Source organism: Dothidotthia symphoricarpi (assembly GCF_010015815.1).
Source record: "Dothidotthia symphoricarpi CBS 119687 unplaced genomic scaffold P153scaffold_6, whole genome shotgun sequence".
In the NCBI taxonomy this organism is placed as follows: Eukaryota; Fungi; Ascomycota; class Dothideomycetes; order Pleosporales; family Dothidotthiaceae; genus Dothidotthia; species Dothidotthia symphoricarpi.
Window position 1 is genome coordinate 674,289 of NW_022985013.1, and position 15,455 is coordinate 689,743.

The window sequence follows — 15,455 nt, forward strand, 5'->3', positions numbered from 1 at the left end:
GAAGTCGTCCGTGGCGTAGTCGATTATGAGTTCACCTCCACTCCCCCCAGCTCAACTCAGTCGCTGGAGATAGCCCTGCGCAATCAGACGTTCCACGTCGCCCTGCCTGACGTAGAACTGGCTGTTCTTCGTCAGAGTGATAGACCTACACCTCATCATCAGCGTTACAAGCACAACACAGACTATATCATATACATACCCATACTCCGTCTGAATCTCCCCCGCATCCCTCAGCACTCTAACATCGATAAAAAGATCCTTAGGCGGATCCAAGCTCCCCGTAAGATCCACATCCGTCCACTGCCCCTTATACGCGGCCAGCAAATCGCTATACTGCCTGACATATTCCTCCTCCTCGGGGCTGAGACTACTCTCATCGCTGCCGCCCCTCAGCCCACCTTCTCCGCCTTTACTCTCCCCGCCCCCGCTCTTGCCCCCTTGCTCCAGCACATCTACCCCCTCCCAGCAGTACTCCTCCAGCTTATCGCTCCGCACGCGGTGGTACGCCAGAAGACACCGCTTGTTGCGCCGCATGCACAGGTGGTTAACGAGCAGGGCGCAGGCGGTGGCGGGCTCGGAGGACGGGTTGAAAGATCCGCTGAAGGGGGAGAGAAGCGAGGATACGTCGCGGTCGAGGTCGCGGACTTCGCGGATCGTGGAGCGGATTAGCTCGGTGGCGTAGGGGGGTAGGTGGGGGAGGGCGAGGGTGCGTTTGGCGTTTTGGACCTGCGGGGGTGTCGTTAGTGCGGCGTGTAGAGCGTGTAGGGCGTGTGGGGAGCAAGAGGTAAGGTTGGGAGAGTGGTGGTATGGGACGGATAGGGAGAGTAGTGCGGAGGATTGAGGAAGGTGTGGGATTAGGCATTGTTTGGAGAGGTGTATGGAGTACTCACGAGCTTGTTGGCTGTTTCGCCGTACATGATGATGGTGTGAATAGCTCTGGCTATTGGTTGTTTGAACGCTGTGCTGTGTTGACGTCGCAAGTCTCAATTGACAATGTTCCCGCTCTTTCTGTGTTTGTGGATAGGCTAAACTAGAGTGACTTCCAGGAAAATACTCAGACGAAAGGATTGTACTCGTGTAAAGGTAATGTTTGCTTAATGCTGACCCCTCCCCCTCAAAAGGCAGGCGCGTCGCGTAACGTTGAAGAGGGTGGGGCGCCAAGCCTTTCGAGAACCAACTCCATCCCCTCAACTTAACGCGTATATGCTCGCACTCTTTCATACCACGTTCACTAACTTCAGGGTTTTCTTCTTTTCTCCGGGTGAGTATAGGTTGGAGCACCATGTGTGGGGTATTACCCGTCGACCGAAGAATTTTCATGAATCCAAACTTGAAGAACCAAACTTCTAGCAGCGGCTGCCTGGACGCTTGAAAAGGCGTGCTCGCATCAGTACATTAAGTGGTCGGTCCTCAGGAGATGTTTGATGAGCTGCGCTTCTCTGTTGCTTTTAATGGTACTACCACTTTTAATGGTACTATCACTTTTTATGGTACTATCACTTTTTATGGTACTATTACTCATAGCTACCGTATGTACAAGAGCTGGGTTTAGACTGTATTGCATCTATCTATATCTATAATAAGTTTGAAGACACTCAAGATTATTAAAAGAAATAACTTGAAGTATGATTTCCAAAAGCCTCATTGATCACTTCAGCGACATCACTCAAGGCAGGTCAATATGATGGAAAGATATATTGTTTTGCAACTGCTATGCTCTCTATGTAATGCAAAAGGAACGCTTGTAAATGCAACTCGAAATCTTAGATTTCGTTCCGGCCAACGCCTTGCATGATGTTACCACGAATGCAATCAGAAGAAAAGCTTCGTTACATGTTGGAAATATGCTTTGTATATCATATCGCTATGAACGCTGATGATGCTGAAAGAGCGACGACGTCAATGATGAAAATCACCTCAAACCACTTCACCCAGCTTGCGACCAGGCTAACGTTCACCCATCCACTTGTCAAACTCCGACTCTTGCTCCAGCGACACCATGGCTGGATCTGACTGCCAGCAGCCAGAGGGGAACTCGCTTCGAGTTGGCGTCAGATCTAACAAGTTGTCGAAGCTTCGTTGCTCAAGCTTCTCGTCGAACATGTTCGCATAGCCGGCTCGCCAGCCGTGGTGTTGGACTGCTCCCGAGTTGATGTCGGCAAGGTTTCCAACGTCATAAGTCAGGAGTATTGGGTCCATTTGTCCTTCTTCGAAAGACGTACCCATTGGTTGCAGCAAGTCATTGGCATTGCCTCCTGGCAGACCCAACAGCCCTTGGTTGGATGAGAACTGTGTAGGGGAGACCAGTGAGCTCACTCTTCTCATGTGAGAATCTTCCGAAAAGTTCTGGTTTATGTTGAGGCTTGGGTAGGCAGAGGTCTGTAAGTATTGACCGTACACATCGGTCTGTATTGGTAGGGGCATTGGCCTTCCTTCATTTGTCATGTCCCATGACGACCTATTCATGCCATGACTGTTGGGCCCAAACGACTGTTCAAAAAACCCTACGTTTACGCCATTTGTAGGGTAACTGATCGACTGGTCAAACCGTCTTGCGTGTCTGAAACGAGACCTGCCACTGCCGGGAGCCCATTCCCCATCGTCAAGATCGCTGGGCTCATCGTCATCCGACCATTCACTCTTCCGCTTCCGGGGTGGGGCTGCTGCCTTGCTGGGCGAAAATTTGTATGTTGGATGTGCGCTGTGGTGGTTCAACCTTTCGGTCTTTGCGAAATTGTTGAACATGTCTCGTACTTCTTGTGGTTCCAAGGGCCAGCTCTCTCCAGCGACCGACGATACGATCTGGTGATTGTTCTGCAGACACCATGACTTGGCTCTCTCAGCATATGCCGACCGATATAGCATGAAAGAATTCATGGGTCTCGTAATGTATCCGTTTCGCTTCTCGACTTCCCTTCGCCTGACATCGGCTGGTCTGTTCACCCATCCTTCCATGTCCTTGACTGGAATATGGTGCAACTCTCTCGTCAAGATACTGAGAGGCGCAGTCAACTTGGGTGTCTTTGCCTTGTCACTTTTTGTTGCCTTTGTTTTCCTGGTTTTTGGCGTCGCTTTAGGTCGGGGGCTTGCAGCTTTTCTCTGGGGAGATCTTAAAGGTACTGTTGCGCGCCTACTGCGCGTTCTTCTTGTGCCCGCATCATCTTCGGTAGCAGACCTTGGCGTAAGCGGCGCAAACATAGTATGACTGCTCTGTGTTCTGTTAGTGCACTGTTAAAGAGTGCATCGAAAGGTCTACTTGCCGACATGCCATTGTACTGCCCGTTATTGAAGTATTCTGTCGCAGGACCATAACCCTCCTGTGTTTTGGTCAGCATTTCTGTCGGCACGAGGACACATGCGCTCTTACATAGTGGATTCCTAACCCAAATTCCTCTCCTTGGTGGCTGTCTGCACGTGACGCATACGAAGGGATCCCTTCGTGCACTCTCACCCCTGGAGAACTGTAACCTACAGAGTCGAAAGAATACCTAGGCCCAGCGTTATATTGGGAAAGATGCTGCAACCCAGATTGACCTTCTACACCGGTAGGTGGAGTTGGAGGGTGTTGTTGGAAGAGGGTGTCACTCCTCATCATGATGGGCAGTCTTGACGTTTGATGATCGCAGAATGACGATGATGGTGAAAACGGCGGATAAAGGCGGCGCGACAATGCGCGATACTCAACAATTCAAGACGAAACAAAAGTCGACGACAACAATATCTCTATGAACAAGGAAATCTGGAAGACGGATATCGATATCAGTCGAGCCACCTTGAGTAGTGAGACCTGCTCAGCGACAGATACGAGACGCCGTATTGATTCTTGCGTGGTTTCTGGAGATATTCTGAACTGAGTGGTTCCGGTCCAGGTGTGTCTCTGCATATGTGTCAGTCGAAACATGGACAGTGCTGATGTGTTGTTGCGTTTGCTTCTGTCGCAATTGTGCATAACACTTCGCAAAGGCTTCTTACCGGCTTCAATTTTCTGAATACAAGCAATCACTTCAAACGACTAGACGATGCAAATTCCCAGTCATGTACAACTGATCTGTCTAACTTTTGATGTTTTGATTCGGCTCTTTGTCGTGAGGGGGCAACTTGAGCAATGTTTGAAGACAACTTGACGGATGGTGATCCTTTGTCCAAAGATCAGTACTTGGACGATATTTGTAACGACCTGTAGGTCTCGATATCGATCACTCACCTATGTGTTGTTCACCTAGCTGTCTGAAGATAGACAAAGACTGGCCGGATTGGTAATGGTTTGTCAAATTCGCCAAGTTAGGAAATTCGTGCTGTTTTTGGAACAAGAGTCTACCGGCGATCACGTTTGTATAAATGATGCGAAACTTGAGATAGATATCCCGTTTGTTGTCCCGAAGTCTAAAACTCATGTCACCCGTACCGTGCGGTTGAAAACGGCCGTCCGTCCCTACGTCGAGGAGCCATGACCAACACCTGGCACTCTCCTGAACGCCCATTCCAGAGAAACATCTGCCTAGTAGCGTCCTGTTTGTCGATCTTGACAGGGTTACCCAATGGCAAGCCGTAAACATATGCATTTAGCACTCGTTGGGGCTGGCCACGGAGTCTCTAGTATTATCTGCTATTGATGAGAACTCTTGGAGGTGTTCCACCCAAATAAGACCCACATTCCTTCCGCCAATTGCACTCGCAGAGTTTAAGCCGCCCCTTCCTGAACTGCTCATGCAGGGGTCCTGTACTACTACTTTTACGCAGCAGGCTGACGCAAGACCGTATTCCGTATCCTATAGTTCAGGAACCTGGCCCACGGCATTACTCTATGAGCATAGCCAAGGTCTGTTGATGTGAGCATATTTCAAAAGAGTTCATCACATTGCGTTGCCTGTCAGATGCATAAAAAAACTTGGCCGAACTACAGTTGCTCGAGCTGGACGCCTTTCGTTTGTTTTTTCTGCTCCCAGTCATTACACTGTCGATCTTTGCCACCTGAGGTATATGCTCCTCGGGAATCCCGCCACGGTAGACTAACTGCTAGTCCCATTTACGTGAACCAGCTTATGGACGTCAGAGCAAGCGTCCTGTACGCATGCAGTGCATGTTCGGTTGCTTCCGGAGGATCCACTTTAAAACTGGGGGTCGACCCTGTCTGGACCTGCCGGCCCAGATGCACTATCGCCGGCTTGGGATAGCAATCAAAAAGTGTTTCAACGTTCTGGTTCGAGCCTCAAAGGCCAAAAGTACCACAAGCGAACATAAGGGTGGGTCGTCTGCTCGCCTACAGGTATTTTGGGGCGATGTATCAGGGGCTCATTCTGGTTTGTGGGGTTTGAGATGTACGCTTTGACCGAAAAACATCTATCCGATGTCAAACGAACTGTCAGCGGTACGGTTTCCGTCAAAGAATCAGATGTGTCACGTCAGGCCTCCGCATCGCAGTTTCACAGCGCCGTGTGAACATGTGGATATATCGCCTGTGAGCCTCGGACTGTTCTGCTTCGGTGATGACCAAAAGCATTTCCACCCATCCGGAATGTCGCAATCGATACGGCGGTGGTCACTAGCTACCCCATCGTACCGCTCAACGCACCGCTCAGACGGGCAAGTGCCCGTCGTGATGCCGAACGTATACCAAATAACAGGATCTCGTAAGCCAATCAGGACCTTGAGATTGGACCAACGGTACTATGGTACGGCCGTATGAAGAACTACAAGACGTGCTTTCTTGAAGAGTGTTTGCATAAACTCCGTCGAAGTCATAAATGATACTCACACATAACACGACTTTCCTATGATTTATTCCCCTCATATGGTAAACAGGATGGAGATGGAGGGCCATTACGCGCCACAGTTAGATCGGAGTCTTGTACGTAGTTCATCGGGCCGGGCGCCACTCGATTTAGTGTCTGCGAACTCGAGATGACGCGCAACTTTAAACGAAGAGTAGTACATCGCCGATTCATCATTAAGACAATTTAGGTCTAAAACCTTAGCAGTCATTGGTGATATTATCCTTAGATTTGGATTTGAAATAGCATCAGATCCTTCCGCGCCTTCAACAGCCTCCTACCACCCGCGTCACCCGACTTACTCGATAAACACTTGGTAGATAGATCGAGTCTTAGATAACACTTGCACTCCTACGGAAGCTAGAGCCGAACCTTATCACTCCATATTGCGGATACCCCACCCCGGCGACGACCCGCGTCAAACATCGTGAAGCGAACATGGCACCTCACCCTACTCCTGAGTTTTTCTACCACACTCGGCATTACCCCTAACAAAAGGGACTACACACGTGTATTCACACGCTTTCGTCGCGAGGAGATCGACATGGAAACTCTATGGCTCTTCCCCATGTCAACACGGTCTTAGCTCGGCCGAGGGGATGTGAAATCCGGTACACTTCAACGAGAGCTTTTCAGTAGCACAACGGTCGTTTGGATAGATGCTGCCGCTTCGGCTACTTGAAGCTTGTTGAGTGCCACGGAGACCATGAGGCGGGAGCCAAGCTATGCTGTTACGCAATCCTGGATCTGGTCCGATATAGTTCTTTTTCAACATGGTACCGTCTCCAATGCGGTTCGTTGCCCGCGGTGCCGCTCTTAGGCACGGGATTTCGTCTCGGTATGCGATATTGAATGTTGAGTACACGTGATAGTAACACCGTATCATATCTCGCAAACGATGGTTCCGGCGAGGTGGATGACGCTTTGGTGAGTTTACTGACGATAGTTCAGCGATATTGGGCTGCGTCACTTCTTGGTCATTGGCGGTCCGAATTATTCAGGGGCGAGCTGTCTCTCGCGTTTCAGTACAGTGAGTAAAGCCATGTAGCTCCCTCACTCAATGACGTCTTTGCTGGACGCAGGGAGTGGGAGTGACTTTGCACAAGCACCTAGCAAGTGTCAGAACATCGTGCACCACGCGCATCACTATAACACTGACTAGTCATCCTCAAATAGGGTCATATGTTCCCCGGTCTGTACTATAAGGCAAGACCCGTGGTTAATTTGGAGGCCTGTCAACCTTTTGCGCTGTCACACTGTTGCATTTCGTTCCATCAATATACAACACCGCAACAGTGGCACCGGCTCTTCCGCAAGCGGCCTGCCATATGAAATCAGGTAGCCATTTTTAGCATGACCTGTTTGAGAATGCTGCCACGTGTACTCGCAATAGTCCTCCTTGTATGTTGGCGATCAGAACTTGGGCGAAGCCTCATTCGAAGCCTCACTTGAAACCTACGTCTCAGACCAAGACGGTGCGAGATCTTGGTCAGTTCTCGTACCATGGGATGCCTGAGATCTCGTGGTATCGTCCGAGACAAAGAGTCCGTATTCGCAGACGGAATGTAGATGTCAGATACTTCGGGTCAGGGCGAGTGTGATGTTCTTTGTTCTTACCACGCAGACTGAAGCTAGGGGAGGGATATTAATGGAACGTGGGTGCTGAAAATAACACTGGAGGAACGTGAAATCCAGCAATAGTGGTGGTTGCGGACGTGCTTTCGTTCAAACGGTCAACTGAACCGATTTGGGGCATGGTGAGTAAGGGGACGAAGACAAACGTGAATGCAAACGAGGAATATGTCGTGCCTGAGGGAAGCCTGGATTGGAAGCATGAAGGGGGTTTGACTCAATGGCGACGACGAGGTAGTGCATCAAGCCATTTCGACAACATTTCAATCAACATTAGAAATGGCTCTGAGAACGACATCAGATGGTTCTTTGCCAGCGACAAATGAATCGACTCCAGCATCGAATGAGCTTCTGTTATCAAGAGATAAAGCTACATCGGCCATATCCTCTGCTACGCCGGCACCCGTTTTTGGAATTCCACAAAGCCATGATGAACCCACACCCATGCTGTCGTCAGACGCTTCATCTCAACAGGAGCTATCACACTCAGGACAAACTCCAGCGTGGGATCCAAGCCATGATCAAGACCATCTCCAATCTCCCACAGAAGTCGGTTCTATAGAACCGTTCTCTGCCCCACCTGCCAGAAGTCAGTACGCAGCGGGGATAGATAACGAAGGATCTGCGGACCGAACCCAGCACGACGGTAAGTTCAATGAGTCGGGACCATCCAACGGGGAAGCAGAGCATGGCAACTCGTTCCGACCAGTTCAAGGAAACACCCTTGACACGGGAGAAAACGCGGGCGAAATCCAACCGGCACATAACGACCGAAGCAAACTGCCGGAGATGGTGATAGACCGGGACGAAACAGGAGAACACACTTGGCAGGCCCAACAGCCATCTGAGGATCTGCAGCCGGATCTTCACCACCTCATCACATCCATCGAAGCTGTATCGCAGGCCCTGCAATTCAACACACGCGACGGTGGTGAACCCCTTGTGATTCTCTCTCCACCGCTACCAACTTACCATTCTCTCACTATTACTCTTCATCGCGCACTTTCCCGCCTTATACAACACTTTAACAGCGCCCTGGAATCTCAAGATGCGCAAATCAACAACTCACAACTCTCATCCCGCGACCCGGACGCAGATCCCTTCCGCACCCTCTACCACCAAGAAAAGCAGCTCCGTCTCGCCGCAGAAGAAAAATTCTCCGCCTTTAAATCCACCGCCTTAAAAATGTACCAACCAGACCTCGAGCGCAAAAACCGCCTTCTCACCACCTCACTGCACAACTCACAGGACGAAACCATCCTCCTGAAGGAACACATCGCCGATCTACGCACCACCATCGAACACTGGAAAGCCGAGGCCGACATGCAGCGGCTTGCGCACGAGAAGACAATTTCAGCGCGAGACGCCGAGGCCACGCGTTTGAGAGAAGAAATGCTAGCGCGTGGCCAGGAGTACGGGGAGAAAGCGCGAGATGAGAAGTACTGGGATGTGCGGGTGCTGCAGGATAGGATTGGTGGGCTTGAGCGCGAGGCGGAGCAGACGGATGTTTTGTTCCGGGCTGCGAAGAGGGAGAGGGCGCGGTTGGAGGAGGAAGTTGGTAGGTTGGTTGCGCGGGAGGAGAGGCGCGCGGGGGAAAGTGAGGGATGGGATCGTGGGTGGGGGGCGGGTTTGTACGATTCTTCGTCTTCTGAAGATGGGGATGGGGAGTTTGATGAGGGTGCGGGTTGGTGTACGCGTGTGCCCCAAGATAAGACATATGTGCCGCGTTGCCAGATGCCAGAGGCGGTTGCGAAGCGGCATGTGCAGATAGAAGAATTCCGTGCGAAGCAGAAACAAATTAGGGAAGATGGGAAGCGCGTTGATGTTGTTATGGAGAAGGTTGTGGAGTGGGCGATGGGAGCTGTGTATCCACAGAACTTGGACTCTTGGAGGGAGGTGAAGGATTTAAACAGTTGGAGTCTGTGGGGAGGTGAGGATTGGTTGGAGAGGGAGGCTGATGTGGATGACAAGAAGCACGTGGAGGAGTTGAAGCGGATGGGTAAGGTGGGCTCTGGGAAGAGAGCTTGGGTGGGATTAGTACTTCCTAGAGGAACGTGTTGATGTGTTGGTGCCGCTTTTCTGATATTCGGGTAGCTAGTTCTTAGAGTGGTTTATATTTCCGCACGGAACATGAAACACCATTTTGCCTGTGAAAAAGATTTCTCGGTACACCCCCGCAAATACATTTCATACAAGTCTATCTAACTCTCACCCTGCACGCAGCGTACCGAACCCTCCAGATCATAGTCTAGACTACCGATATGGGACCCAAACCTATTCATCCCACCACGCAAGGCTACGCTAAGCTATTCCAATACTGCGCCCTGAACTATCCTAAACCATGCCCAGACAAAGTCAACTCGATCCATAAATCTACCATTCCAGCCAATAACGACAAACACCCTTCACATCATCCCATTATAAATATCTCTCAACACCGGCCTGCCATCAAGCACTCCCCTCTTCCCAGCCCTGAACGTCTTCTGCGGGACTTTTCTGCCCGTCTTCGCACTTTCGGGACTACACATGCCAGGCATTCTCTTCTTCGGGCTCATGTTGAAACCGCCAGTCGTAATATCACCCAGCGCTTTCCGCTTCTTACACGGACTTTCCACGGGGCTCGGGATCTTCCCAGAAAACACAGGTCGCGACGGCGTCTTCCCCGTCTGCGTCACACCTTCGTCAAATGCATGGCTATCCACCATCTCCATGTTCAAATCGAGAACCCAGTTCTTCTCACGACACAAAGCCACCATGTCGCGCAGTAGCTCGTTACTCGAGAGCGTCTTCTCACTGCCCAGAATTACGAGCTTGCTTCTCGCCCGCGTAAGCGCCACGTTCACTCTCCGTCGATCCTTGAGCAAATCGCCTACAGTCCCATTCTCGTTGCTCCGTACACAAGACACAATGACAACCTCCTTGTCTCTCCCTTGAAACTTGTCTGCAGTGTGGAGTTCCACGCCTGCAGACCCCGGGCCGCCCACCGGCGCAGCGAGCTCCGAGGACTGGGTTTGCGTGTATGCGGTAGCAAGACTTGTACGCAGGAGCGCGAGTTGCGAGCGGTAAAAGGCGATGATGCCGATTTCATCCGCGGGGACACCAACACCGAGGAGGGAGATTGTAAGTTGAGTAACGAGACGCGCTTCGAGCGTGTTTGTGATACGGGATCCGGACTGAGCTTCTAGATTTGCCGAGATAAGATCCGTGTTGATGAAGACTACAGGGAATTCGGGCGATAGTGTACGGGAGAGCCAACAGTTGGAGGATTCTGGGCCGGCACATGTGGGCGCTGCGCTGGATCGGAAGTGATGTTGTTTGTGGTGGTGCGTGAGAAGACCAGCAGGTTTGGGGTGTGTGAGTTTGCGTGATGCGACGCCGGAGGTGCCACATTTTAGGCGGCCAGAATAGATGAACGTGTTTGACAAGAGCATGATGTCGGCGCACATGCGGTACTGGTGTTCCAAGCTGACGACTGCTTGAGGGTGAGCTTCGCAAAGAAGCTTGAAGAGCGAGACGTCTAGACCACCCTCCATTGCCTCCTTGTTCTGCACCAAGGGTGGTAGCTGGTAGTGATCACCCACCAAGATGAACTTTTTAGCCATTCGAATCGGACCGAGACAGACCGGCAGCGTGATCTGAGAAGCCTCGTCAACAATGCAGTAGTCGAAGACTCGGCGGTTGAACAACGGGTGGTTGATGGTCAGGCAAGTGGTAGCCACAACTGGCGGCTCCATCCACGACCTCTCCAGTTCTTCAAGACTATCTTTTGGCTCTGCAGCCAAAGTTGCGAATTCTCTGACTTCGCGGTGAATCTTGGTCGAAGCTCCGAGACGTAGGATGCCGATTTTGTCGTTCCGAATCTTGAGTAGAATGTTGTCAACAGCAGTGTGTGTATATGATGTGAGCAGGACACTCTTCCCCTTGGCAACAAGAGTCCGGATGATATGTGCGATAGTAGTTGTCTTACCTGTTCCCGGCATGCCTAACACAAGAGCGTAGTCTTTCGCAGACATGACCTTGGAGATGGCAGCCTTTTGGTCGGAGTTCATGGACATCTGTGACGATTGGGGAATGACAGCGGCAGCCGCGACAGGGTTGAACACCGGAGCTCTACCGTCGACTATCAACGCGCGCAAGTCCCGAGCTTTGAAAACACTATCATCCATGATCTGGATAAGGTTGTTGCGAGCTGCCGCCATGCCGTTGCTGAACTCGTCTTTATCCAATCGGTACAGCACAGGCTCTTCGTCAAATTCGTACTTTGGAATAGTTTGGCCCTCTTTGGTGACCTCCATGATGCCGGTGAATGTCTGGTTGCTCTGCGAGTTGAAACCAGGAAGCTTTGTACGAGAGTTGTGCAACCGTCTGTCAACAGCCACGGTGATGCGACGCTTCCTGACGTTTGTGACATACCCATTCGCAAGTGCAAAGTGACCTTGCTCGTCTGAAACAACGATCGGTTCTCCGACGATAAGTTGAGACTCCGTGAATGAGAATCCAGGCTTTGGTCGTTGCTTAGTGAAAGTGTAACTGTAACGGTTGATCTTCTGGCCGTTCTGCTCCTCGTGTCCAGACCCGGGCTCTAAGATCACGTTCGAGAAACATCGACCCAGTTTCTCGCGCTCGGTGCTAAGCATAGTCCACAACTCTCGTCTGAACTTCATCATATCGGACTCCTCTTTGGTTAGAAGCATGTCCCACTTCTTCATAAACTCCTGGTCTGAGGGTTTGAGTGGCTTTACGAGCTCGTCGTAACGCTCCTTAGCCTTCTTGTTCAACAACTCGCCGTCACCACCTTCGACCAGCTTGTTATATAAGAAACATGACTCTTGAGCATAGCAATTTCCACACTTGAAATCTTCCTTTAGCATTGGCGGCAACTCGATGCGATCTCGCACGTAACAGGCCAGCTCATTACGCTTGATGATCATATGGATAATGTCGTTACGAATAGCAGGAATACGACTGATGTCGGAGGTTTCAAGGTAATACAAGATACCGTATGCAATCTCAACATCTACACAATTTAGCCAATGAAACAAGCCAATAGAAAGGAGCGCTTACCATATCGATTGGACAAAAGCAAATTATACAAAGCTGTCTGCGCTACATGCGCAGCGTTGGATGAATTCTTACCCGTCTTCACCTCAAACGGAACGGTCAAAGTACGTTCACCTAGATCATCCTGCATCGTGACTTGAACCGTGGCGTCAATGTTTCCTTTCAAGCCATACATAGGTGACCAAACATGCTCTTCCACTTCAAGAAGTTTGTTGATACTCATAGTCGCCTGTCGCCCGTTTCGCTCTCGAACGACAGCATCAGATCGAGGCTCTGCACGAACAAATACCTTGGCCCAAGCTTGCAGCTCAGGCAATTTACTGCTCATATGTTCCTTGATCGCCTCGCAAGTTGAGTTAATTTCGAGTATAGTCTCGAACTTACTGGGCAAAAGCTTATCGATGGTTTCTAGAAGGAATGCCGAATCCCATTTGTTCACTTTGAGGGCTTCTTGGAAGAGTTCGTGGAGGAGTGTTCCGTAAAGCATTGGTGAATTGGCCTTGCTAGTCGCCTTGACGCGGTCCTGGAGCACCGCTCTGCGTAGACATCCAAATGAGTCAGCAACGACAGTTGCTGAGATCAGATGGTCCGGATGCAAGATTAACATATTGTGTTGGTCATCAACGATACATTGTCCAGTAGATGAAAACTCTCCGATAACGTGGACAAAGGAGCCCGGAGTACAGGGCGTATCATACCAAGCTTGTCGTAAAGTGATGGCTTTGAAGAGCTTCGTCTTCTCTTCTTCAAGTAGCAAAATCTGATTAGTGTCAGCTACTGCGGGTCAGGAAATGGGGGGCGTAGTGAAGGTGCGCACTTTCTCAGGAAACTGATAACCACGATCCGTGGTGTAAGACCCTTCGTCCACCCGCTTAACGAGATAACGTTGAATGGCTCTGATATCCTGTTGACTCTTGAAAATTTAGCTTCATTTCATAAAAATCCATGAACGTCCATGCTACATACAGTTGTTGTTGGTGTCTGTGTCGCTGCTACTTCTGCTGCAGCAAATTCATCGTCGCCTATGTCGTCACCGAAATCATCAGAGTCATCATCCACCAAACTTATAACCGGCGGTGGTGCCGCATTACTCGCAGCAGCATCAGTCCCAGCCTGTGCCTGGTTCTCGAAAGGAGAATCGATAGGTCTATCATCAAACAATGATGCCACATGCGTCAAGTCTGCATCATCCTCGTCGTCCAAACCAAACTCGTCTTCACTTTCCAGATCGTTCAGAGGCGTCTCGTGAGGTGGATGTTGCGGAGGCGGGTATATAGGCTCTGTCGGTATCGTGGAATGAGTTTTGGGGTGTGCAGATGGTTCAACCTCACTTGGCGACGTGTCGAGAGCCTCAACCATGTCTGTATCGAAGTCGTCGTCGCCAAATTCATCTGACGACCCGCGTTGTTCCTCAATTTCCACAAAGTCTTCCTCCTCGACCAAAAGTTCTTGCTCCTCCAAATCCTCAATCTCAACCTGTAGGGTCTCCGAAATTTCGTCGTCCTGCTCGCGTGCGCGCCGTTGCAGAGGGGAGCCGGACGAGGGTTGATGGGGATCTGTTGTTTCAGGTAATGGTGTGGAACTTGATGGTATTGGCGACGGTTTAGATTTTACGCATTCCCTCATTCGTTGGACCATGCTGGCGAGATTTGGCTTCGTTGGTTGCCCGTAGGCATCGCCGTCTGAGCTTGGCGCAGCCGCGAACACGTCCTCGCTGGCTTCCTTGTCGCCTTGAAATACGGCGTGGGTTCTCCTCCTTTTCCTGGTCGAAGCAGGAAACTCGGTACCACAACTCGCCCAACGCCTCAGCCCATTGACACTGCCAGCAGCAACAGTAGACCGAGGTGATGCCTCGTTGATGAGGTGTGCGAAGGCGACGCTTTTGATCGCGCTTGGCGTTCCCTTGTTACTTGTGTATCGGGACCATAGTTCCATGGCCGGGTCTGCCTGGGGCGTTGTGAGCTCTCGCTTCGCTGAGTCCAGCCTGAGATCATCCTGCGACGGCCCTACTGGTGACGAACTCCGCGCGCGTTTGTTGGTCTTCCGAGGTAGAGGTGTGTTGACTGGTTGGGATCCTCGCCAAGATAATTGCTCTTCCGGGGAGACGACATCTTCAACGGCGTGTCTGGATGAATCGTCGATGTTCCCGACCAGATCCGCGAGTGGTAGCCGCATATTTGGCGTCGAGGGAGGTGGGCAGGTTTTTGTCGTTGGCGGGTTGGGCGTTTCGAAAGGCTTTCCAGCTTCCTTTACGGTCTTGGACGTCTTCGGTGTCTCTTTTGCCTTGGATGCCTTTTCAAGTGCAGGTAGGTTCTCTTTTTCAGCCTCACGTTCCCTCGCAGTCCGGACGGAAGGCGCGCCCTCGATGAATTGGAAAGCCTTGAGCTTCGAGCGTGTTTGTGTTGAAGGCATTATGGGCGGGCCGGTCACGATGTGTCGCGCGGGAGGTGCAGGGTGGCTATGGTGGCGGGGGAGATTGCCTGGGCGGTGCCATTGGCCTCTAAATTGCTGAGGAGAGAAAGTGAGTATGCGATGTGGAAAATACTGGTATTAGTTGCAAGGCCCACCTTTGGCTTCGTGCTCTGGTCAAAGAAAGACTTCTGACGAGTCGCCATAGGAAAAGGCGAGCTAGGAACGGCTGGGGTTGGCTGACGCGAACGAGACGCGTCGCGGTCATCAGGTGCCGTGCCGGTCAGTGCATACCAGTCAAACACATGCCATCACGTAAGCGACATCGGCGAGACATGCCGCACTTTGGACGTTTGGGAGCTGACTCGAGTCAGCCACATGGCTGGTATAACTTGGGGGCATCAGCACCACCTGAACAGCGTTGACGTACTTGGCAGAGTTCTCCGGGGAGCCGTAAAGCAAAGCGGCCAAAAGGATGTTGCTGGACGTTATCGGAGGCCGAGAGAGAGCTTGGGGCAGCCACATCCCACGCTGCTTCCCCAGATTATTAGTCTACGCCAGCGGTCAATCCGCGCACTCAAC

At 51.2% G+C, this 15,455-nt stretch overlaps 5 protein-coding genes across 5 annotated transcripts; 1 reads left to right on the forward strand and 4 right to left on the reverse strand.

Annotated features, from left to right (window-relative positions):
• Window positions 1–51: 51 nt before the first annotated feature.
• On the reverse strand, window positions 52–917 carry P153DRAFT_286729 (GINS complex, Psf1 component; the record flags this gene model as incomplete). The annotated part of the gene is made up of 3 exons (XM_033663488.1): window positions 52–145; window positions 200–726; window positions 891–917. 3 exons carry the CDS (start codon window positions 915–917, stop codon window positions 52–54), a joined length of 648 nt encoding a protein of 215 aa, XP_033525854.1.
• A 1,030-nt stretch (window positions 918–1,947) lies between these two features.
• P153DRAFT_335800 (HMG box protein) lies at window positions 1,948–3,592 on the reverse strand (the record flags this gene model as incomplete). The annotated part of the gene is made up of 3 exons (XM_033665672.1): window positions 1,948–3,208; window positions 3,265–3,317; window positions 3,368–3,592. The coding sequence occupies 3 exons, from the start codon at window positions 3,590–3,592 to the stop codon at window positions 1,948–1,950; spliced, it is 1,539 nt and encodes a 512-aa protein (XP_033525855.1).
• Window positions 3,593–7,682: 4,090 nt separating this feature from the next.
• Window positions 7,683–9,508, forward strand: P153DRAFT_394804 (uncharacterized protein; the record flags this gene model as incomplete). The annotated part of the gene is made up of 1 exon (XM_033671341.1): window positions 7,683–9,508. One exon carries the CDS (start codon window positions 7,683–7,685, stop codon window positions 9,462–9,464), a length of 1,782 nt encoding a protein of 593 aa, XP_033525856.1. The 3' UTR covers window positions 9,465–9,508.
• A 1,469-nt stretch (window positions 9,509–10,977) lies between these two features.
• On the reverse strand, window positions 10,978–13,266 carry P153DRAFT_196071 (Dna2-domain-containing protein). The gene is made up of 3 exons (XM_033662459.1): window positions 12,468–13,266; window positions 11,371–12,420; window positions 10,978–11,263 (listed from the first exon to the last, which is right to left on the reverse strand). Exons 1-3 carry the CDS (start codon window positions 13,069–13,071, stop codon window positions 11,163–11,165), a joined length of 1,755 nt encoding a protein of 584 aa, XP_033525857.1. The 5' UTR covers window positions 13,072–13,266; the 3' UTR covers window positions 10,978–11,162.
• Window positions 13,176–15,272, reverse strand: P153DRAFT_196063 (uncharacterized protein). Its single transcript, XM_033662458.1, has 4 exons — window positions 15,032–15,272; window positions 13,431–14,972; window positions 13,282–13,375; window positions 13,176–13,224 (listed from the first exon to the last, which is right to left on the reverse strand). The coding sequence occupies exons 1-3, from the start codon at window positions 15,077–15,079 to the stop codon at window positions 13,337–13,339; spliced, it is 1,629 nt and encodes a 542-aa protein (XP_033525858.1). The 5' UTR covers window positions 15,080–15,272; the 3' UTR covers window positions 13,176–13,224; window positions 13,282–13,336.
• Window positions 15,273–15,455: the final 183 nt, after the last annotated feature.